Source organism: Phyllobates terribilis, unplaced genomic scaffold (assembly GCF_046119375.1).
Source record: "Phyllobates terribilis strain yellow unplaced genomic scaffold, ASM4611937v1 Scaffold_3__8_contigs__length_932513732, whole genome shotgun sequence".
NCBI classification, from domain to species: domain Eukaryota; kingdom Metazoa; phylum Chordata; class Amphibia; order Anura; family Dendrobatidae; genus Phyllobates; species Phyllobates terribilis.
The window spans coordinates 671,864,434-671,888,733 of NW_027362763.1; the positions used below are offsets into that span (position 1 = coordinate 671,864,434).

At 44.0% G+C, this 24,300-nt stretch overlaps 1 protein-coding gene across 1 annotated transcript in view; it reads right to left on the reverse strand.

Annotated features, from left to right (window-relative positions):
- Positions 1-24,300, reverse strand: part of ALK (ALK receptor tyrosine kinase) — a 1,279,208-nt gene that overhangs the window by 75,206 nt on the left and 1,179,702 nt on the right. The window contains exons 14-18 of the mRNA XM_073671793.1: positions 20,645-20,776; positions 18,537-18,681; positions 18,092-18,274; positions 3,039-3,137; positions 2,683-2,835 (exon numbers count right to left, since the gene is read on the reverse strand). Of these exons, the coding sequence (XP_073527894.1) occupies positions 2,683-2,835; positions 3,039-3,137; positions 18,092-18,274; positions 18,537-18,681; positions 20,645-20,776 (712 nt within the window). The remainder of the gene's footprint in view (positions 1-2,682; positions 2,836-3,038; positions 3,138-18,091; positions 18,275-18,536; positions 18,682-20,644; positions 20,777-24,300) is intronic.

Consider the following 24,300-nt stretch of genomic DNA (forward strand, 5'->3'; position numbering starts at 1 on the left):
GGTTCACCTTCCAACAAGACAATGACCCTAAGCACACAGCTAAAATAACAAAGGAGAGGCTTCAGAACAACTCTGTGACCATTCTTGACTGGCCCAGCCAGAGCCCTGACCTAAACCCAATTGAGCATCTCTGGAGAGACCTGAAAATGGCTGTCCACCAACGTTCACCATCCAACCTGACGGAACTGGAGAGGATCTGCAAGAAAGAATGGCCGAGGACCCCCAAATCCAGGTGTGAAAAACTTGTTGCATCATTCCCAAGAAGACTCAAGGCTGTACTAGCTCAAAAGGGGCTTCTACTGAATACTGAGCAAAGGGTCTGAATACTTATGACCATGTGATATTTCAGTTTTTCTTTTTTAATAAAATTTCTACATTTCTGTTTTTTTTCAGTCAAGATGGGGTGCAGAGTGTACATTAATGAGAAAAAAAATGAACTTTTTAGAATTTACCAAATGGCTGCAATGAAACAAAGAGTGAAACATTTAAAGGGGTCTGAATACTTTCCGTACCCACTGTACAACGAGAAGACCACTGTGCGCCCCAGCAAGTCTCCAGTTCCTACGTCAGAGCCCCTACGCAGCCGCTGGGGTGATGCTATACTGTGACGTCAGGGCTAATATGTGACCGCTGAGACTTTAGATTAGTAACATTTATTATGTGGGATTTTAGGAGGATTTAAAGAGGTCGTCTCAAGCTCTTCATGGGGTAAAATGTCAAAGTTCTTGTAAAAAACAACTTTGCAATTTACCTTTTATCACGAATCCTCTCCGTTCTCGAGAATTGTGCACATTTCATTGTCTCGGCATCTGGGCGCCCTGCAGTCCCAGAGAGGCCGGTTACCTAGAAGGAGCAGCGCTGCTCGAGAATTAAGCTATTGCCTCTGTCTGGATCGCTGGCTCTGACAGTCCCCTGCGCTTCTGCCATCCTGGAGAGGTAAAGCTGCCGTGGCCAGCAGCCTTGGGGAGCGCTCAGTCCAGACGCGCGGGGCGACAATGCCGCTGGTCCGAACTGTCAATTTCCAGGATTGCAGGAAGCTGGGGGTCGGTGAGCAGAGCGCTCCTGAAGAAACAATATAGAGACAACCCCTTTAATAAGATTAGTCAGGGGTATAACATAACGCTGTAGGGGAGTGACTATGCCTAAATGGGCCTCACTTCAGTGCGGGGTCCGGTTATTACACCATAATTCTCTGATTAAGATGAAAACTCTCAAGTGTACAGGACACTGAGATATGAGGAGCTGTTTGAGAGGACGCCCACTTGTACTACTGGGCACTGTGAGGACAAGGGCCTGGAGCACATGTCAGGAGAGGACCACCGCTTGTACGAGTGGGCACTGTGGGTGAGAGCCTGGAGCACATGTCAGGAGAGGACCACCACCTGTACTAGTAGCAACTATGAGGAAGAGGACCTGGAGCACACGTCAGGAGAGGACCCCCGCTCGTACTAGTGGGCACTGTGAGGATGAGAGCCTGGAGAACATGTCAGGAGAGGACTACCCCTTGTACTAGTGGGCACTGTGAGGACGAGAGCCTGGGACACATGTCAGGAGAGGACCCCCACTTGTACTAGTGGGCACTGTGAGGATGAGAGCCTGGAGCACATGTCAGGAGAGGACTACCCCTTGTACTAGGGGGCACTGTGAGGAAGAGGGCCTGGAGCACATGTCAGGAGAGGACCCCCGCTTGTACTAGTGGGCACTGTGAGGAAGAGGGCCTGGAGCACATGTCAGGAGAGGACCCCCGCTTGTACTAGTGGGCACTGTGAGGACGAGGGCCTAGAGCACATGTCAGGAGAGGACACCCGCTCGTACTAGTGGGCACTGTGAGGAAGAGGGCATGGAGCACATGTCAGGAGAGGATCCCTGCTCCTACTAGTGGGCACTGTGACGACAACAACCTGGAGCACATGTCAGGAGAGGACCAGCGCTTATACTAGTGGGCACTGTGAGGACGAGGGCCAGGAGCACATGTCAGGAGAGGACCCCCATTTGTACTAGTGGGCACTGTGAGGACAAGAGCCTGGAGCACGTCAGGAGAGGACCCCTGCTTGTACTAGTGGGCACTGTGACGATGAGGGCCTGGAGCACACATCAGGAGAGGACCCCGGCTTGTACTAGTGGGCACTGTGAGGAAGAGGTCCTGGAGCACATGTCAGGAGAGGACCCCCGCTTATACTAGTCGGCACTGTGAGGACGAGGAACTGAAGAGCAGAGACAGAGAGTGACTGATGGAATGCCATTGGATGTGGGTCTCACAGGACTGGCGACGAGGGATTGCCTGGGCAGAGGGTGTAATGCCCTAGAGCACGTCAGGAGAGGACCACTACTTGTACTAGTGGTGACATGAGCTCACACGCCAGGTAGAGAGACCAGAGACTAAATCTGAATGTATTTTTGGCTATGTTCTGCCATTGTGCAATATTAAAAATACCAGAGCCTCCACATTGGATGATGAAATAAAGCCATGTTGAACTGTTACTAGCGTTTGTTTTCCTGTTGTGGGGCCGGTGGTGGCGCGGTACAATACAGAGGGTCTGCGACATCCGGACGGCCCCTCTCACATATCCACCTGGTGTCCATCGTGCGCTCTCCACCTCACTGATGGCACAGGGCAGATACACAACTATGGAAACCTAGAAATAATCAGACATTGTGATAACACAATCAGGACGCTGTTACCGATGCAGGAGACCCCGTCGCCGGCCAGCACCCGGCCCAGCTCGCAGTGACACGTCAGCTCCTGGGAGTCGGGATCCAGGTAGCACTCGTCCATCTCACAGTGGCTGCAGTTCAGGTTCAGCTTTATCTCCACTTCTCCGTGGCTTTCAGTCACTAGAATATGAAGCAGGACACGTAACGGATCCGAGACAATGCCTGCGGCACCTCTGGTGCTGTGTCCCCCTGACAACACTTCCTGTCTCATGATCTGGCAGTTTAGTTTTAAAACAAGGATCCAAATCGCAATCCCCATCGATGTCCACACACACTGGCCTAATATAATATATAAAATTACTAAACACCCCAATAATCGTTACCTTTAAGGGGAGGAGTGTACAAAACTCCGAGGGGGCTGATGTAGGAGACCCCGTCCCACCCGTCTGCATCAGGGCTGTTGTCTTCCGCTGCGTTACCTCCTGCCAGGAGAAATGCGACAATTTCATGTCAAATCCACGCATTGGTCCCACCTGTAAATTCTGGGATTTTCTGTCTCATTTCTGTAAATGCACAATTTCTCTCTCCGTGTCTGATCTGCAGGTGCTAAGCATATACATGACCCCAGCGGGGTGGGTACTGTGCTCTTACTTGATGCTCCCTCTCCCCTCTCACAGCATCACATAGACACAGAAATGTGAGTGTTTGCTACAATGTATTGTAGGGGTTCACGCTATTTGGCAGCCGATGAGATTCACACAGGAATGAGTTTCCGTGTCAAACAGGATAAAGTTTATTTTCTTGTGTAAACTTTCAACATAAATTAAACATCTTTTCTGCAGCAAAAATGTTCAATAACAAAATACAGTCCTTTCTATAGAATAGTACAGGCAACGCTTATCCTCGGGCACAGTCTGTCCACCATTAATGATCTTTTCCTGTCCAACACTACAGAACACACCAGAGCCAACCCAGCTGTGTCATATAGGACCTGCAAGTCCCAGACTGGAATGTACGGGAATGACCTTTCCCACCCAAGCTCTTTTGGATGTTCCTAAATCCCGGACCCAAAATCCAGTTAACTAAAACTCCTCTCAGTAACTTATTGTTACCAGAGCATTCTTTTCCAGCACTAACATCACCAAGGCCAGGCACCTCGATTACACATACACTACCGTTCAAAGGTTTGGGGTCATTTAGAAATTTCATAATTTTTGAAAGAAAAGCACTTTTTTTTTCAATGAAGTTAACATTAAATGAATCAGAAATACACTCTATACATTGTTAATGTGGTAAATGACTATTCTAGCTGCAAACATCTTGTTTTTATTGCAATATCTACATAGGTGTATAGAGGCCCATTTCCAACAACCACCACTCCAGTGTTTTAATGGTACATTGTGTTTGCTAACTGTGTAAGAAGCTAATGGATGTTTAGAAAACCCTAGAAAACCCTTGCACAAGTATGTTAGCCCAGCTGAAAACGGTTTGGCTGATTTGAGAAGCTATAAAATTGACCTTCCTTTGAGCTAGTTGAGAATCTGGAGCATTACATTTGTTTGTTCTATGAAACTCTCAAAATGGCCAGAAAAAGAGAACTTTCATGTGAAACTCGACAGTTTATTCTTGTTCTTAGAAATGAAGGCTATTCCATGCGAGAATTTGCCAAGAAACTGAAGATTTCCTACAACGGTGTGTACTACTCCCTTCAGAGGAGAGCACAAACAGGCTCTAACCAGAGTAGAAAGAGAAGTGGGAGGCCCCACTGCACAACTGAGCAACAAGACAAGGACATTAGAGTCTCTAGTGTGAGAAATCGACGCCTCACAGCTCCTCAACCGGCAGCTTCATTAAATAGTACAAGCAAAACGCCAGTGTCAACGTCTACAGTGAAGAGGCGACTCCGGGATGCTGGCCTTCAGGGCAAAGTGGCAAAGAAAAAGCCATATCTGAGACTGGCTAATAAAAGGAAAAGATTAATATGGGCAAAAGAACACAGACATTGGACAGAGGAAGATTGGAAAAAAGTTTTATGGACAGACGAATCAAAGTTTGAGGTGTTTGGATCACACAGAAGAACATTTGTGAGACTCAGAGCAACTGAAAAGATGCTGGAAGAGTGCCTGACGCCATCTGTCAAGCATGGTGGAGGTAATGTGATGGTAAAGTGGGAGATTTGTACAAGGTAAATGGGATTTTGAATAAGGAATGCTATCACTCCATTTTGCAACGCCATGCCATACCCTGTGGACAGCGCTTGATTGGAGCCAATTTCATTCTACAACAGGACAATGACCCAAAGCACACCTCCAAATTATGCATGAACTATTTAGGGAAGAAGCAGGCAGCTGGTCTTCTATCTGTAATGGAGTGGCCAGCGCAGTCACCAGATCTCAACCCCATTAGGCTGTTGTGGGAGCAGCTTGACCGTATGGTACAAAAAAGTGCCCATCAAGCCAATCCAACTTGTGGGAGGGGCTTCAGGAAGCATGGGGGGGGATTTCTCAAGATGACCTCCGCAAATTAACAGCTAGAACGCCAAAGGTCTCCAATGCTGGAATTGCTGCAAAGGAGCATTCTGTGACGAAAGCAAAGTTTGAAGGAGAAAATTATTCTTTCTAATAAAATCATTATTTCTAACCTTGTTAATGTCTGGACTATATTTTCTAATCATTTTGCAACTAATTTGATAAATAAAAGTATGGAAAACACAAAATTCTCTGGGTGACCCCAAACTTTTCAACGGTAGTGTGCCTACAATGAAAAACTTTACCTCCTGCTCATCTACAGTATCCTCTAACTCAGGGGTCTCAAACTCGGCTGGGTATATGGGCCGCACATGGAAAAAATTTGAATTTGGGGGGCCGCATTCTTTGTTCAATGTGACATTTTTAGTGATACCATTTTTTTTTGTATACACCTTTTGAACATTTTTTCCGTGTTTATTTTTTTATAGCTTGGGTCGTTATGGATGTGGCGATAATAAACGTGCACTTTTTTGTGTTTACTTTAGTTTACATATAAAACAGCATTTTTAGTGCCCAATATTTTTTCAGGCTTTATTTTTATTTTTTTGATTTTTACAATTTTGTTTCCCCCAATTGGCCACATTCAGTAATATTGTCTTACAATTAGCATCATATAGTAATAATGGCAAACATCTTGTAGTAATGTTCCCCATCCAAGTCCCCATCTTGTACTAATGTGCCCCATCCAGGTCCCCATCTTGTGGCTATGTGCCTCATCCAGGTCCCCATCTTGTGGCTATGTGCCCCATCCAGGTCCCCATCTTGTGGCTATGTGCCCCATCCAGGTCCCCATCTTGTGGCTATGTGCCCCATCCAGGTCCCCATCCTGTGGCTATGTGCCCCATCCAGGTCCCCATCCTGTGGCTATGTGCCCCATCCAGGTCCCCATCCTGTGGCTATGTGCCCCATCCAGGTCCCCATCCTGTGGCTATGTGCCCCATCCAGGTCCCCATCCTGTGGCTATGTGCCCCATCCAGGTCCCCATCTTGTGGCTATGTGCCCCATCCAGGTCCCCATCTTGTGGCTATGTGCCCCATCCAGGTCCCCATGTTGTGGCTATGTGCCCCATCCAGGTCCCCTCTTGTGGCTATGTGCCCCATCCAGGTCCCCATGTTGTGGCTATGTGCCCCATCCAGGTCCCCTCTTGTGGCTATGTGCCCCATCCAGGTCCCCATCTTTTGGCTATGTGCCCCATCCAGGTCCCCTCTTGTGGCTATGTGCCCCCTGTGCTGTTCTTCACACACATAAAAAAAAAAAAAAAAAAAAAAGATGGATTCTCACCTGTCCTCCGTTCCCTCGGCGGCCTTCCTGCAGATGTGGCCCGCAGGCACCACAGAGTCAGACCCCTTGACGATCCCGACCTGGTCCAGGAGGAGCCGCCGACAGCAGCGCTGCATTGCCGCACAGAGACTGTCTCCCAGCACAGCATTTTCAATGTCAGCCGCCGGCCAATCAGAGGCCAGCAGCTGACATCTGCATATGGCAATGACGTCATACTCGCTGCGCCGACACGCAGATATCAGCTGCTGGCCTCTGATTGGTCAGCGGCTGGCATTGGAAATGCAGTGCTGGGAAACAGTCTCTGTGCGGCAATTCAGCGCTGCTGTCGGCGGCTCCTCCTGGACCAGGTCGGGATCGTCAAGGGGTCTGTGCCTGCGGGCCGCATAAAGCAGCCTCAGGGGCCGCATGCGGCCCGCGGGCCGCGTGTTTGAGACCCCTGCTCTAACTTGTCCCTGAATCCAGGCTGATAGATTGTAACAAAGTGAGTGGAGCAAGGAATGTACAGTTATATGAAAAAGTTTGGGCACTCCTGTTAATCTTAAGCTTAATGTTTTATAAAAATTGGTGTTTTTGCAACAGCTATTTCAGTTTGATATATGTAATAACTGTTGGACACAGTAATGTTTCTGCCTTGAAATGAGGTTTATTGTACTAACAGAAAATGTGCAATCTGCATTCAAACAAAATTTGACAGGTGCATAAGTATGGGCACCCTTATCATTTTCTTGTTTTAAATACTCCTACCTACTTTTTACTGACTTACTAAAGCACTTTTTTGGTTTTGTAACCTCATTGAGCTTTGAACTTCATAGCCAGGTGTAGGCAATCATGAGAAAAGCTACTTAAAGTGGCCACTTGCAAGTTGTTCTCCTGTTTGAATCTCCTCTGAAGAGTGGCATCATGGGCTCCTCAAAACAACTATCAAATGATCTGAAAACAAAGATTATTCAACATAGTTGTTCAAGGGAAGGATACAAAAAGCGGTCTCAGAGATTTAACCTGTCAGTTTCCACTGTGAGGAACATAGTAAGGAAATGGAAGAACACAGGGACAGTTCTTGTTAAGGGCAGAAGTGGCAGGCCAAGAAAAACATCAGAAAGGCAGAGAAGAAGAATGGTGAGATCAGTCAAGGACAATCCTCAGACCACCTCCAGAGAGCTGCAGCATCAACTTGCTGCAGATGGTGTCACTGTGCATCGGTCAACTATACAACGCACTTTGCACAAGGAGAAGCTGTATGGGGCAGTGATGCGAAAGAAGCCGTTTCTGCAAGCACGCCACAAACAGAGTCGGCTGAGATATGCTAAAGCACATTTGGAGAAGTCAATTTCTTTTTGGAAGAAGGTCCTGTGGACTGATGAAACCAAGATTGAGTTGTTTGGTCATACAAAAAGGCGTTATGCATGGCGGCAAAAAAACACAGCATTCCAAGAAAAACACTTGCTACCCACAGTAAAATTTGGCGGAGGTTCCATCATGCTTTGGGGCTGTGTGGCCAATGCCGTCACCGGGAATCTTGTTAAAGTTGAGGGACGCATGGATTCCACTCAGTATCAGCAGATTCTTGACAATAATGTTCAAGAATCAGTGACAAAGTTGAAGTTACGCAGGGGATGGATCTGTCAGCAAGACAATGATCCAAAACACCGCTTAAAATCTACTCAGGCATTCATGCAGAGGAACAATTACAATGTTCTGGAATGGCCATCCCAGTCCCCGGACCTGAATATCATTGAACATCTGTGGGATCATTTGAAGAGGGCTGTCCATGCTCGGCGACCATCAAACTTAACTGAACTGGAATTGTTTTGTAAAGAGGAATGGTCAAAAATACCTTCATCCAGGATCCAGGAACTCATTAAAAGCTTCAGGAAGCGACTAGAGGCTGTTATTTTTGCAAAAGGAGGATCTACTAAATATTAATGTCACTTTTCTGGTGAGGTGCCCATACTTATGCACCTGTCAAATTTTGTTTGAATGCAGATTGCACATTTTCTGTTAGTACAATAAACCTAATTTCAAGGCAGAAACATTACTGTGTCCAACAGTTATTACATATATCAAACTGAAGTAGCTGTTACAAAAACACCAATTTTTATAAAACAATAAGCTTAAGATTTATAGGGGTGCCCAAACTTTTTCATATAACTGTAGGTGAAAGAGGTTTGTCCAATGGTTTCTTTAGACTTTGCCACAATTAAGCAAGTGGGGAACCAAACTAGTATTGTCACCCTGGTCCCTACACCTCCCATAATGCAGGACCAGTTCCCTACACATTGGACCATCAGAACTTTGGAAGAGACTAGAGTAGGAGGCATAATGTTGAGAAAAATGACACTTAAAGGGTTATTCCAAAATCACAAGTGATCCCATAAAGGATAACATGCTTGGGGCTTGACTGCTGGGACTCCCGTTATCCTGACATTATTCTGGAACACCAAGACATGCACAGCTCGGCACACTGTAAGAAGCGCACTACTGAATTTTCTACGGATTTGGAGCGTTTTTCTGATTCATGGCTGTGAATTATATGTGAGTCTCCTGCTAGGTTTTCCATGACCTCAGCACAGTGTCGGCGCTGCGATACCTGAAAGCTAAAAATGCTCCGGAAATTCCCGAGTGTGGAAATAAATCACTAAATAATGCAGATACAGACAGGATAATGTTCTCTAATACATTACCACAAATAGAGCGTCTGCGAGATTTTACACTGGTAATAAAGAAAAGTCATTTATCTCATCGGCCCCGATACAAGTCACCTTCATATCCTACAACTTCTACCAACTTCTACCATAAATCACACTAAACTGCGCAACTTATACCAGCGCTACATCAATGTATAACTGTGCACCAGATGATGCTCAGGTTATACCAGCTACATATAAAATTATATACAGCAGATGCCCAGGTTATATCAGCTGTACATATATAATTACATACAGGAGATGCCCAGGTTATATCAGCTGTACATATATAATTATATACAGGAGATGCCCAGATTATACCAGCTGTACATATATAATTATATATAGGACATGCCCAGGTTATACCAGCTGTACATATATAATTATATACAGTACATACCCAGGTTATACCAGCTGTACATATATAATTATATACAGAGGATATCCAGGTTATACCAGCTGTACATATATAATTATATACAGGAGATGCCCAGGTTATACCAGCTGTTCATATATAATTATATACAGGAGATGGCCAGGTTATACCAGCTGTACATATATAATTATATACAGGAGATGCCCAGGTTATATCAGCTGTACATATATAATTATATATAGAGGATACCCAGGTTATACCAGCTGTACATATATAATTATATACAGGAGATGCCCAGATTATACCAGCTGTACATATATAATTATATACAGGAGATGCCCAGTTTATACCAGCTGTACATATATAATTATATACAGGAGATGGCCAGGTTATACCAGCTGTACATATATAATTATATACAGGAGATGCCCAGGTTATACCAGCTGTGCATATATAATTATATACAGGAGATGCCCAGATTATACCAGCTGTACATATATAATTATATATAGGACATGCCCAGGTTATACCAGCTGTACATATATAATTATATACAGGAGATGCCCAGATTATACCAGCTGTACATATATAATTATATATAGCACATGCCCAGGTTATACCAGCTGTACATATATAATTATATACAGGAGATGCCCAGGTTATACCAGCTGTGCATATATAATTATATACAGGAGATGCCCAGATTATACCAGCTGTACATATATAATTATATACAGGAGATGCCCAGGTTATACCAGCTGTGCATATATAATTATATACAGGAGATGCCCAGATTATACCAGCTGTACATATATAATTATATATAGGACATGCCCAGGTTATACCAGCTGTACATATATAATTATATACAGTAGATAACCAGGTTATACCAGCTGTACATATATAATTATATACAGAGGATATCCAGGTTATACCAGCTGTACATATATAATTATATACAGGAGATGCCCAGGTTATACCAGCTGTGCATATATAATTATATACAGGAGATGCCCAGGTTATACCAGCTGTACATGTATAATTATATACAGTAGATAACCAGGTTATACCAGCTGTACATATATAATTATATACAGAGGATATCCAGGTTATACCAGCTGTACATATATAATTATATACAGGAGATGCCCAGGTTATACCAGCTGTGCATATATAATTATATACAGGAGATGGCCAGGTTATACCAGCTGTACATATATAATTATATACAGGAGATGCCCAGGTTATACCAGCTGTACATATATAATTATATATAGAGGATACCCAGGTTATACCAGCTGTACATATATAATTATATACAGGAGATGCCCAGGCTATACCAGCTGTACATGTATAATTATATACAGGAGATGCCCAGGTTATACCAGCTGTACATCAGTTATTATATACAGGAGATGCCCAGGTTATACCAGCTGTGCATATATAATTATATACAGGAGATGCCCAGATTATACCGGCTGTACATATATAATTATATACAGGAGATGCCCAGGTTATACCAGCTGTGCATATATAATTATATACAGGAGATGCCCAGATTATACCAGCTGTACATATATAATTATATATAGGACATGCACAGGTTATACCAGCTGTACATATATAATTATATACAGGAGATGCCCAGATTATACCAGCTGTACATATATAATTATATATAGCACATGCCCAGGTTATACCAGCTGTACATATATAATTATATACAGGAGATGCCCTGGTTATACCAGCTGTGCATATATAATTATATACAGGAGATGCCCAGATTATACCAGCTGTACATATATAATTATATACAGGAGATGCCCAGGTTATACCAGCTGTGCATATATAATTATATACAGGAGATGCCCAGATTATACCAGCTGTACATATATAATTATATATAGGACATGCCCAGGTTATACCAGCTGTACATATATAATTATATACAGTAGATACCCAGGTTATACCAGCTGTACATATATAATTATATACAGAGGATATCCAGGTTATACCAGCTGTACATATATAATTATATACAGGAGATGCCCAGGTTATACCAGTTGTTCATATATAATTATATACAGGAGATGGCCAGGTTATACCAGCTGTACATATATAAAGGATACCCAGGTTATACCAGCTGTACATATATAATTATATACAGGAGATGGCCAGGTTATACCAGCTGTGCATATATAATTATATACAGGAGATACCCAGGTTATACCAGCTGTACATATATAATTATATATAGAAGATACCCAGGTTATACCAGCTGTGCATATATAATTATATACAGGAGATGCCCAGATTATACCAGCTGTACATATATAATTATATATAGAAGATACCCAGGTTATACCAGTGGTACATCAATAATTATATACAGGAGATGCCCAGGTTATACCAGCTGTGCATATATAATTATATACAGGAGATGTCCAGGTTATACCAGCTGTACATATATAATTATATACAGGAGATGCCCAGGTTATACCAGCTTTACATATATAATTATATACAGGAGATGCCCAGGTTATACCAGCTGTACATATATAATTATATACAGGAGATACCCAGGTTATACCAGCTGTACATATATAATTATATACAGGAGATGCCCAGGTTATACCAGCTGTACATATATAATTATATACAGGAGATGCCCAGGTTATACCAGCTGTACAGATATAATTATATACAGGAGATGCCCAGGTTATACCAGCTGTACAGATATAATTATATACAGGAGATGCCCAGGTTATACCAGCGGTACATCAATAATTATATACAGGAGATGCCCAGGTTATACCAGCTGTGCATATATAATTATATACAGGAGATGCCCAGGTTATACCAGCTGTGCATATATAATTATATACAGGAGATGCCCAGGTTATACCAGCTGTACATATATAATTATATACAGGAGATGCCCAGGTTATACCGGCTGTGCATATATAATTATATACAGGAGATGCCCAGGTTATACCAGCTGTACATATATAATTATATACAGGAGATGCCCAGGTTATACCAGCTGTACATATATAATTATATACAAGAGATGCCCAGGTTATACCAGCTGTACATATATAATTATATACAGGAGATGCCCAGGTTATACCAGCTGTACATATATAATTATATACAGGAGATGCCCAGGTTATACCAGCTGTACAGATATAATTATATACAGGAGATGCCCAGGTTATACCAGCTGTACAGATATAATTATATACAGGAGATGCCCAGGTTATACCAGCTGTACATATATAATTATAACAGAAGATACCCAGGTTATACCAGCTGTTCATATATAATTATATACAGGAGATGCCCAGGTTATACCAGCTGTACATATATAATTATATACAGGAGATGCCCAGGCTATACCAGCTGTACATATATAATTATATACAGGAGATACCCAGGTTATACCAGCTGTACATATATAATTATATACAGGAGATACCCAGGTTATATCAGCTATACATATATAATTATATACAGGAGATGCCCAGGTTATACAAGCTGTACATATATAATTATATAGAGGAGATGCCCAGGTTATACCAGCTGTACATATATCATTATATACAGGAGATGGTCAGGTTATATCAGCTGTACATATATCATTATATACAGGAGATGCCCAGGTTATACCAGCTGTACATATATAATTATATAGAGGAGATGCCCAGGTTATACCAGCTGTACATATATAATTATATAGAGGAGATGCCCAGGTTATACCAGCTGTACATATATAATTATATAGAGGAGATGGCCAGGTTATACCAGCTGTACATATATAATTATATAGAGGAGATGCCCAGGTTATACCAGCTGTACATATATAATTATATAGAGGATATGCCCAGGTTATACCAGCTGTACATATATAATTATATACAGGAGATGCCCAGGTTATACCAGCTGTACATATATAATTATATACAGGAGATGCCCAGGTTATACCAGCTGTACATATATAATTATATAGAGGAGATGCCCAGGTTATACCAGCTGTACATATATAATTATATACAGGAGATGCCCAGGTTATACCAGCTGTACATATATAATTATATACAGGAGATGCCCAGGTTATACCAGCTGTACATATATAATTATATAGAGGATATGCCCAGGTTATACCAGCTGTACATATATAATTATATACAGGAGATGCCCAGGTTATACCAGCTGTACATATATAATTATATACAGGAGATGCCCAGGTTATGCCAGCTGTACATACAGCTCTGGCAAAAATGAAGAGACCACTGCAAAATGTTAATTTTCTCTGATTTTTCTCTTTATAGGTATATTTTTGAGTAAAATGTACATTGTTGTTTTATTCTATAAACTTCTGACAACATGTCTCCAAAATTCAAAGCTAAAAATGTTGTATTTATTTGTAGCAAATGAGAGATCGTCAAAATAAAAAAGAAGCCGTGCTTTCAGACCTGAAATAATGCAAAGAAAACAAGTTCTTATTCATTTAGAAACAACAACACTCATGTTTTATCTCAGGGAGAGTTCAGAAATCAATATTTGGTGGAATAACCATGATTTTTAATCCCAGCTTTCATGCGTCTTGGCTGCTTTCCACCAGTCTTTCACACTGCTTTTGGGTGACCTTATGCCACTCCTGGCACAATAATGTAAGCAGTTCTTCTTTGTTTGATGGCTTGTGACTATCCATCTTCCTCTTGATTACATTCCAGAGGTTTTCAATGGGGTTCAGGTCTGGAGACTGGGCTGGCCATGACAGAGTCTTGATGTGGTGCTCCTTCATCCACACATTGATTGACCTAGCTGTGTGGCATGGGGCATTGACCTAGCTGTGTGGCATGGGGCATTGACCTAGCTGTGTGGCATGGGGCATTGACCTAGCTGTGTGGCATGAGGCATTGACCTAGCTGTGTGGCATGGGGCATTGACCTAGCTGTGTGGCATGGGGCATTGACCTAGCTGTGTGGCATGGGGCATTGACCTAGCTGTGTGGCATGGGGCATTGTCCTCAGAGTTGGGGAACATTGCCTCAGCAGAAGGAAGCAAGTGTTTGTCAAGGATAACCTTGTATGCAGCTTGATTCATACGTCGTTCGCAAAGATTAACCTGCCCAATTCCAGCCTTGCTGAACCATCCTCAGATCATCACCGATCCTCCACCAAATTTCACAGTGGGTGCAGACACTGAGGCTTGTATGCCTCTCCAGGTCTCCGTCTAACCATTAGACGACCAGGTGTTGGGCAAATATGAAGATGACCTTACTCCAGTCCTCTATGGTCCAATCCTTATGGTCTTTGGCCATCTTCAGCCTGGCTCTCCTTGGCTTCTCATTGATGAAAGGCTTTTTTCTAGCTTTACATGACTTGAGGCCTCTAGGAGCCCGTTACCAACTGTTCTTGCCGTACACTTCACCCCAGCTGCCATTTTCCATTCCTTCTGTAGGTCATTTGATGTCATCCTGCGGTTGCTGAGTGACATTGGAATAAGATGACGGTCATCCCGGTCAGTGGAGAGTCGCTTTCGCCCTCTGCCGGTCTGTAGCTTTGTTGTCCCCAATGTCTGCTGCTTGACTTCGTTGTAATGGACTGCCGTCTTCGAAATTTTAAGGATGGAGGCAACATGACACTCACTGTATCCCTCTGCTAGTAAAGCCAGAACTGAGCCCTTCTTTTCCTCACTCAAGACTTTTATTTTCAGCTCCTTTGGCATGGTGAAAAGTTATATTTTCATTCAAATTACTTTTGGACTATTCCCAGCACTTGTTTTGCCATCCAGCTTGTCCTATTGCAAGAGGATTGTGAAGAGCACAGCAGGGTTTCTTATACTTTCCCTCATTACATAAGATTTGGTTCAGGTGATCAGAAGCTCATTAAGTAGAATGAGGAGGACGGTGGTTGGAATTCAACTGACGCTGGAATGGAATGGAAGTCAGACATGTGGAGAAAACTGGGCAGTGGTCTCTTCATTTTTGCCAGAGCTGTATATAATTATATACAGAAGATACCCAGGTTATACCAGCTGTACATACATAATTATATACAGGAGATGCCCAGGTTATACCAGCTGTACATATAGAATTATATACAGGAGATGGCCAGGTTATACCAGCTGTACATATATAATTATATACAGAAGATACCCAGGTTATACCAGCTGTACATATATAATTATATACAGGAGATGCCCAGGTTATACCAGCTGTACATATATAATTATATACAGGAGATGCCCAGGTTATACCAGCTGTACATATATAATTATATACAGGAGATGGCCAGGTTATACCAGCTGTACATATATAATTATATACAGGAGATGCCGAGGTTATACCAGCTGTACATATATAATTATATACAGGAGATGCCCAGGTTATACCAGCTGTACATACATAATTATATACAGGAGATGCCCAGGTTATACCAGCTGTACATATATAATTATATACAGGCGATGCCCAGGTTATACCAGATGTACATATATAATTATATACAGGAGATGCCCAGGTTATAACAGCTGTACATATATAATTATATACAGGAGATGCTTAGGTTATACCATTTGTACATTTATAATTATATACAGGAGATGCCCAGGTTATACTGGCTGTACATATATAATTATATACAAGAGAGACCCAGGTTATACCATCTGTATATATATAATTATATACAAGAGATACCCAGGTTATACCAGCTGTACATCTATAATTATATACAGGAGATGCCCAGGTTATACCAGCTGTACATATATAATTATATACAGGAGATGGCCAGGTTATACAAGCTGTACATATATAATTATATAGAGGAGATGCCCAGGTTATACCAGCTGTACATATATAATTATATAGAAGAGATACCCAGGTTATACCAGCTGGCTAATCAAATAAGAGCTGTGGATGTCGTCAGTACAGAGGTGGTTCTCACAGCTTCCGTACAGCGGCCAGAGATTACTGCTGTGGCCAATGGACCCTGTCCTGCAAATCAATTTGCACCCACTCTAATATTATTTATTATTATAGCGCCATTTATTCCATGGCGCTTTACATATACAGTTGTGCTCAAAAGTTCACATACCCCAGTTCTTGATACCGTGTATTGCCCCCTCTAACATCAATGACAGCTTGAAGTCTTTTGTGGTAGTTGTGGATGAGGTTCTTTATTTTCTCAGATGATAAAGCTGCCCATTCTTCTTGGCAAAATGCAAAAAGCCTCCAGTTCCTGTAAATTCCTGGGCTGTCTAGCATGAACTGCGCTCTTAAGATCTCCCCAGAGTGGCTCAATGATATTGAGGTCAGGAGACTGAGAAGGCTACTCCAGAACCTTCACTTTGTTCTACTGGTCAACTTGGCCTTGTGTTTTGGATCATTGTCATGTTGGCTGATGAGTGCAAATTTGCCTCCAGTATTTGCTGATAACGTGCTGCATTCATCTTTCCTTCAACTTTTACCAAGTTTCCTGTGCCTTTGTAGCTCACACATCCCCAAAACATCAGCGATCCACCTCCGTGCTTTACTGTAGGAATGGTGTTCCTTTCATCATAGGCCTTGTTGACCTCTCTCCAAATGTAATGTTTATGGTTGTGGCCAAAAAGTTCAATTTTGGTCTCATCACTCCAAATTACCTTGTTCCAGAAGTTGTGAGGCTTGTCTCTGTGCTGTTTGGCGTATTGTAGGCGAGATACTTTGTGGCATTTGCACAGTAATGGCTTTCTTCTGGCGACTCGACCATGCAGCCCATTTTTCTTCAAGTGCCTCCTTATTGCACATCTTGAAACAGCCACACCGCTAGTTTTCAGAGAGTCCTGAACTTCAGCTGATGTTATTTGTGGGTTTTTCTTTGCATCCCAAACAATTTTCCTGGCAGTTATGGCCAAAATTTTTGTTGGTCTACCTAACCGTGGTTTGGTTTTTACAGAGCCCCTGATTTTCCATTTGTTAATCACAGTTTGAACGCTGCTGACTGGCATTATCAATTCCTTGGATATTTTTTGTATCCCTTTCCTGTGTTATACAGTTCCTTTTCCGGTAGATCCGTTGACAATTCTTTTGCTTTCCCCATGACTCACAATCCAGAAACGTCAGTGGCTGGATGAAAGATGCAAGAGTCTGTCTGGATCCCAGAAACTCACTCAGCTTTTATGCACACACACTGATTACAAGCAAACAGGTCACAGGTGAGGATGTTACCTTTAGTAGCCATTCAAAGCCATTTGTCTCAAATTCTGTGCATTTTATCAGGCCAAAATCACCAGGGTATGTGAACTTTTGATCAGGGTCATTTGGATGTATTTGGTTGTCATTAAGATTTAAAAAGAGAAAACACAGTAGTTTGACAATAAATGGCTTCACCCAACCAATAACCATGAGTGGAGAAAAAGTTCTGCCGGGGTATGTAAACTTTTGAGCGCAACTATATATATATATATATATATATATATATATATATATATATATATATATATATATATACACACCACACAAATACACACACATTTATATAATGTATTACATTCTTATATTACTATTACATCTTAATACTTACCAATATATCCTCCACCTCCTCCTCCTGAGGAGCAGCCGCCTCCACCACCTCCGAAACCCCCTCTGGTTTCCCACCCCCACTTCTTAATGGCCTGTGGGCAGGATTCTCCGCCATTTCCCCCACCCAAAAGGGATTTTCCAGCCGAAGAAATTGATGAGTGATCACTCCAGCCGCCTCCACCTCCTGCAGAAAGAAACAAGAGGACGAACATCAGAAGTCAAGTTTCAATATGTTTTATGTACAAACCCTATAAGTATTACTGAATAAAACATGACCACTAGGTGGCGCTGTAGAGACTGCTTCCTCTTCTGCTTAGACTGAGTCACATTGTGCTGTATGATTCTCATGAGTAGGTTTTCCTGAACAGCACACCATCAGGTCAGGTTGGGGATTACAAGCATTTTTTTTACTTTACAAATTTATGTTGATTTTACAAAAAAATTACCTGCTGCTCCAGATTTCCCATTTATCCCCGGCATGGTGGAATTATTCTCCAGCCTTTCTGGGTGAATGATATTGGCTTTCGCCCTGTACGCTCTTCCGCCTCCTCCTGCTGCGATCAACACCGGGATGTATCTTCCATTCTCCATCTGTAGAAAGAGTAAATAACTGTAAATGTATTGTGATCTGTGGTGGGGTCTCCCAGCCTCAGTAATCATACGGGGGTCCTCTGATGCGGGGTCCTCTGATGCGGGGTCCTCTGGTGTGGGGTCCTCTGGTGCGGGGTCCTCTGGTGCGGGTTTCCCCAGTGTTGGGTCCTCTAGTGTGGGGTCCCCTGGTGCGGGGTCCTCTGGTGCGGGTTCCCCCGGTGTGGGGTCCTCTGGTGCGGGGTCCTCTGGTGTGGGGTCCTCTGGTGTGGGGTCCTCTAGTGTTGGGACCCCTGATGTGGGGTCCTCTGATGGGGGGTCCTCTGATCCGAGGTCCTCTAGTGTAGGGTCCTCTGGTGAGGGGTGCTCTGGTGTGGGTTCCCCCGGTGTGGGGTGCTCTGGTGTGGGTTCCCCCGGTGTGGGGTCCTCTGGTGTGGGGTCCTCTGGTGCGGGGTCCTCTGATGCGGGGTCCGCTGATGCGGCGTCCGCTGATACGGGGTCCTCTGGAGTGGGGTCCACTGGTGTGGGTTCCCCCGGTGTGGGGTCCTCTAGTGCGGGGTCCTCTAGTGTGGGGTCCTCTAATGCGGGGTACTCTGGGGTGGGGTCCACTGGTGTGGGCTCCCCTGGTGCGGGGTCCTCTTGTGCGGGGTCCTCTGGTGCAGGGGTCCTCTGGTGCAGGGCAGGATCCTCTGGTGTGGGGTCCTGCCCGGTTCCTTCAGAGCAGTGGAAGGCAGAGGAGGGCAGAGGAAGGCAGAGGACAGCAGAGGAAGGTAGAGGAGGGCAGAGGAAGGCAGAGGAGGGTAGAGGAAGGCAGAGGAGGGGACATGAGGGCACAGGAGGGCAGAGGAAGGCAGAGGAGGGCAGAGGACAGCAGAGGAGGGGAGAGGAAGGCAGAGGAGGGCAGAGGACAGTAGAGGAAGGTAGAGGGCAGCAGAAGAGGGTAGAGGGCAGCAGAGGAAGGCAGAGAAGGGCAGAGGACAGCAGAGGAGGGCAGAGGACAGCAGAGGAGGGCAGAGGATGGCAGAGGAGGGCAGAGGACGGCAGAGGAGGGCAGAGGAGGGCAGAGGACGGCTATGGACGGCAGAGGAAGGCAGAGGACAGCAGAGGAAGGCAGAGGAGGGCAGAGGACTGCAGAGGAAGGCAGCAGAGGAAGGCAGAGGACGGGAGAAGAGGGCAGAGGAAGGCAGAGGAGGACAGAGGACGGCAGAGGACGATAGAGGAGGGCAGAAAAGGGCAGAGGAGGGCAGAAAAGGGCAGAGGAGGGCAGAGGACGGCAGAGGAGGGAGGAGGGCAGAAGAGGGCAGAGGACAGCAGAGGAGGGTAGAAAAGGGCAGAGGAGGGCAGAGGAGGGAGGAGGGCAGAAGTGGGCAGACGACAGCAGAGGAGGGCAGAGGACGGCAGAGGAGGGCAGAGGAGGGCAGAAAAGGGCAGAGGACAGCAGAGGAGGGCAGAAAAGGGCAGAGGAGGGCAGAGGACAGTAGAGGAGGGCAGAGGAGGGCAGGGCAGTGTATCACTGTATATATAGATACATGTATCACCATCTGACTATATCTGTTCTGCTGCATTGCATTTTGTGAGATGTAGTGTAATCCCTATGACAGTACAGCTCTACATCTCCCATCATGCTGTGTGCAGAGCACTGTAGACGCTCTGCCAGGTGTGGGTTCTAATTTACAGGTAGCGGAGCTCTAGATGCAGCTTTGGATGTGACCAGTGTATAGTGTGGGTCCAGTTCTGGGGAAGGACACAATCTGACAAGAGTGACACACGGGGCACCGTACCCATTATACCCACTGCACCCACTGTACCCATTATACCCACCGCACCCACTGTACCCATTATACCCACCACACCCACAGGACCCATTATACCACCGCACCCACAGGACCCATTATACCCACAAGACCCATTATACCCACCGCACCCACCTCCTTCCTGCATCCCAGTCTCCTTATTTGCAGGTTACCTTGAATACATAAGTGGCTCCTCCGCCTCCTCCTCCTCCACCGGCCCATTCACTGACGCTTCCATTGATCCGGATTTCTTCCTCAATCTGGTTATTTTCGCCCATGCAAACCATCTTCAGCACAGGATTGGCCTATCCAGGGAGAAAAGGGGACAAATTAAAGGGGTGGTCGGCTGTATGGAAACCTAGTACTGATGATATACAGTTGAAACCAGAAGTTTCCATCTAATATATATGTAAATACTTTTATGCCAAAAATGACAAAAGTATTCTTGGAGTGATACCTTTATTGGCTAACCAGAATATATATATATATGCAAGCTTTCAGAGCACAGAGGCTCCTTCTTCAGGCAAGATTACAAATGAATTCATAAGACAAAAGGCACAGCATCTGAGAGATGTTACAACAAGACATTTGTTCATGAGGTGTAAGTTGTGATGCCTCCTACAGATAAGTTATGGAGAGCAAATTAGTTTTTTTTTGTTATGTTCTGCTACCAAAGCTAAGGAAAGAGAGGAGATCTGTCCCTACTATAAGACTCAGCTGAATCCCTACGATGTAACAGGGAACCTGATCCTGCGATCAGACCTGCTAAAGTCCTAATCTAGTCTGTACGGAGACCTATAGATATGGGGAAGGAATCCCTACAAGTACTAAGGACTGGGAGGAATATGGGACACCTCCTTACAGAAATAGTAGCAGACAGACGAACAAACAAAATAGATAGAACATAGAGGTCCGTAGACCAAGCAAACTAACAGAGTTAGATACAGAGCACAGGCTAGCTAGAAAGTAGATATACAATGAAGTCCAGCAAAGCCAGAAGGGCGGAGCAGGATTAAATAGGCCAACAAGGTCATGTGACCAGCAAAGGAAAAAAAACCTAACAGCAAGGTTCTAACAGTACCCCCCCTTCTAAGAGGATCCTCCGGATCCCCTAGGACCAGGCTTATCAGGAAATCTCCTGTGAAACGCTCTGATAAGTCTGGACGCGGAAACATCATCTGACCTCACCCAAGAGTTATCCTCGGGTCCGAAACCTTTCCAGGCCACAAGATACTGCAAACTACCTCTATACCGTCTAGAGTCAAGGATGCGAGAAATTTCATATTCCCCGTCCTCCACCACCGGAGGAACAGAGGCAGAGGCGTCACCATCCGACACAACAGCTTTTTTTAACAGAGAGACATGAAAGACCGGATTAATTCTCCAGGAGGTAGGAACCTCCAACCTAACAGCAGATTGGTTGACAACCTGAAGCACCTTAAAGGGCCCTACAAACTTGGGACCCAATTTCTTAGAAGGAATCCTCAACCGCAGATTCCTAGAGGACAACCAAACCATGTCACCAACAGCGAACAAAACCTCCTGTCGTTTCCTATCAAAGTAGTCTTTAGATTTTCTGTTGGCCTCCTGAAGATTACCACGCACATCCGTCCAAACTCTTTCCAAATTACCGGAAAAATTCTCCTCCTCAGGCACGGCAGATCCCAACTTGGAGAACGACCCAAACGACGGATGTCTCCCAGAACAACAAAAAAAAGGCGAACAACCAGCAGAAGAAGATGTATGATTGTTCAGAGCAAATTCGGCAAGTGGCAGAAACTCAGACCACCCCTCTTGATTGTCTGCCACAAAACAACGCAAGAACTGCTCAACATCCTGGTTTTTCCTTTCTGTCTGGCCATTAGATTCAGGATGATATCCGGACGAGAACGACAGATGAACTCCCAATCTGTCACAAAAGGCACGCCAAAAACGAGCCACGAACTGAGGACCCCTATCAGAAACAATGTCAGTAGGAACGCCATGAAGTCTGACAATTTCCTTGACAAAGGCCTTAGCGAGAGTTTTAGCGCAGGGCAGTTTGACGAAGGGAACCAAGTGACACATCTTGCTAAAACGGTCCACGACCACCCAGATGACAGTAAAACCCTCAGAGGAGGGAAGGTCAGTTATAAAGTCCATAGCCAAATGTGTCCAAGGAGCACTGGGGACCTCCAAAGGACAAAGCAACCCCGCAGCAGGAGTATGGGACACCTCCTAACAGAAATAGTAGCAGACAGACGAACAAACAAAATAGATAGAACATAGAGGTCCGTAGACCAAGCAAACTAACAGAGTTAGATACAGAGCACAGGCTAGCTAGAAAGTAGATATACAATGAAGTCCAGCAAAGCCAGAAGGGCGGAGCAGGATTAAATAGGCCAACAAGGTCATGTGACCAGCAAAGGAAAAAAAACCTAACAGCAAGGTTCTAACATTTTTGTTGCAAAATGAGAGGCCTTGGGAATGTTTAATTATCTGGAGGTGTGAATGGTGTCCATGTAGTGAGTCATAAAGCCAGGTGTTATATTTAGTCCTGTTGTCAGTGAATTGAACATCCTTATTAATTTGAATTCCCAAATTTTTCTTTCTCTGTTGCCCTTGAAGTGACCTTTTAGTATTAAAACTTTTAGATCTTTCATACAGTGTCGCCGGCCAGAGAAATGTTTTCCCACAGGTGTGTCCAGTTCATTCGTAATTGTGTGTCTGTGTAAATTCATTCTTGTTTGCAGTTTTTGCATCGTTTCTCCAATATAAACTCCTTCCGGACACCTTGTACATTGTATCATGTCACCACACTGGAGGATGTACATGAAAAGACATCCATGATTTTGTAGTCCTGATTTGTGTTAGGTATACAGACTGTATTTCATGGTGATATGTGGGTACAAGTTTTGCATTTTTTGTTTTTACATGGGAATGTGCCCGTCACTGATGGTGATCAGAGGACACTTCTGACAAGGAGATTCCTTAAGTTAGGGGGCTGTTTGTAGGAGAGAAGTGGTAGTTCTGGGAATATTTCTTTCAGTTTGTGGTCTCTGTGGAATATGGGTTGGAGATCAGCACCAGTTATCCTTAGGATGTTCATGTGGGGGTTGTATGTGACCACAAGAGAAGCCTGTTGTTGTCCTCCCTTTGTCTGTAATCCAGGAGGCTACTTCTTGGTATCCTTGTAGCTCTGTGAATTTGTTCATCTATTACCAGTGGATGGGATCCTTGTTGTAGGAATGTATTCCTCAGGGATAGTAGCTGCAGTTTTCTGTCCTTGCTGTCTGAACAGATTCGAATGTACCTCAGAGCTTGACTGTAGATGATGGATTTTTTTGTGCGTCTTGGATGAAAGCTGTTCCATCTAAGATATGCTGGACGTCCTGTGGGCTTATGGTAAATTGATGTCTGTATGGTGTTGTCTTTGATGTATATGGTCATGTCCAGAAAATGTATTTGGGATTTTGAGAAGTTGAGGGTGAGCTTGATGGTTGGGTGGAACCTGTTGAAGTTATCGTGGAAGGTCAGCAGATCATCTTTTGAGCCTGTCCAGATTATTAGCAGATCATCAATGTAGCGGAAGTATGCTAGAGGTTTAATAGAGCAAGATGACAAAAACTCCTCCTGTAGTTTAGCCATAAATAGGTTAGCATATTGTGGGGACATTTTGCTGTCGATACATTGTTGGTATAAATTGTTCCCAAAGGAGAAATAATTGTGATGGAGCACAAACCTGATGAATTGCAGAGTTGGTTCTGTAGCCAGATTGTTTTTTTGTAGGAAATGTTTGCTTGCTACAATCCCATCCTCATGAGGAATGTTGGAGTAGAGAGACTCTACA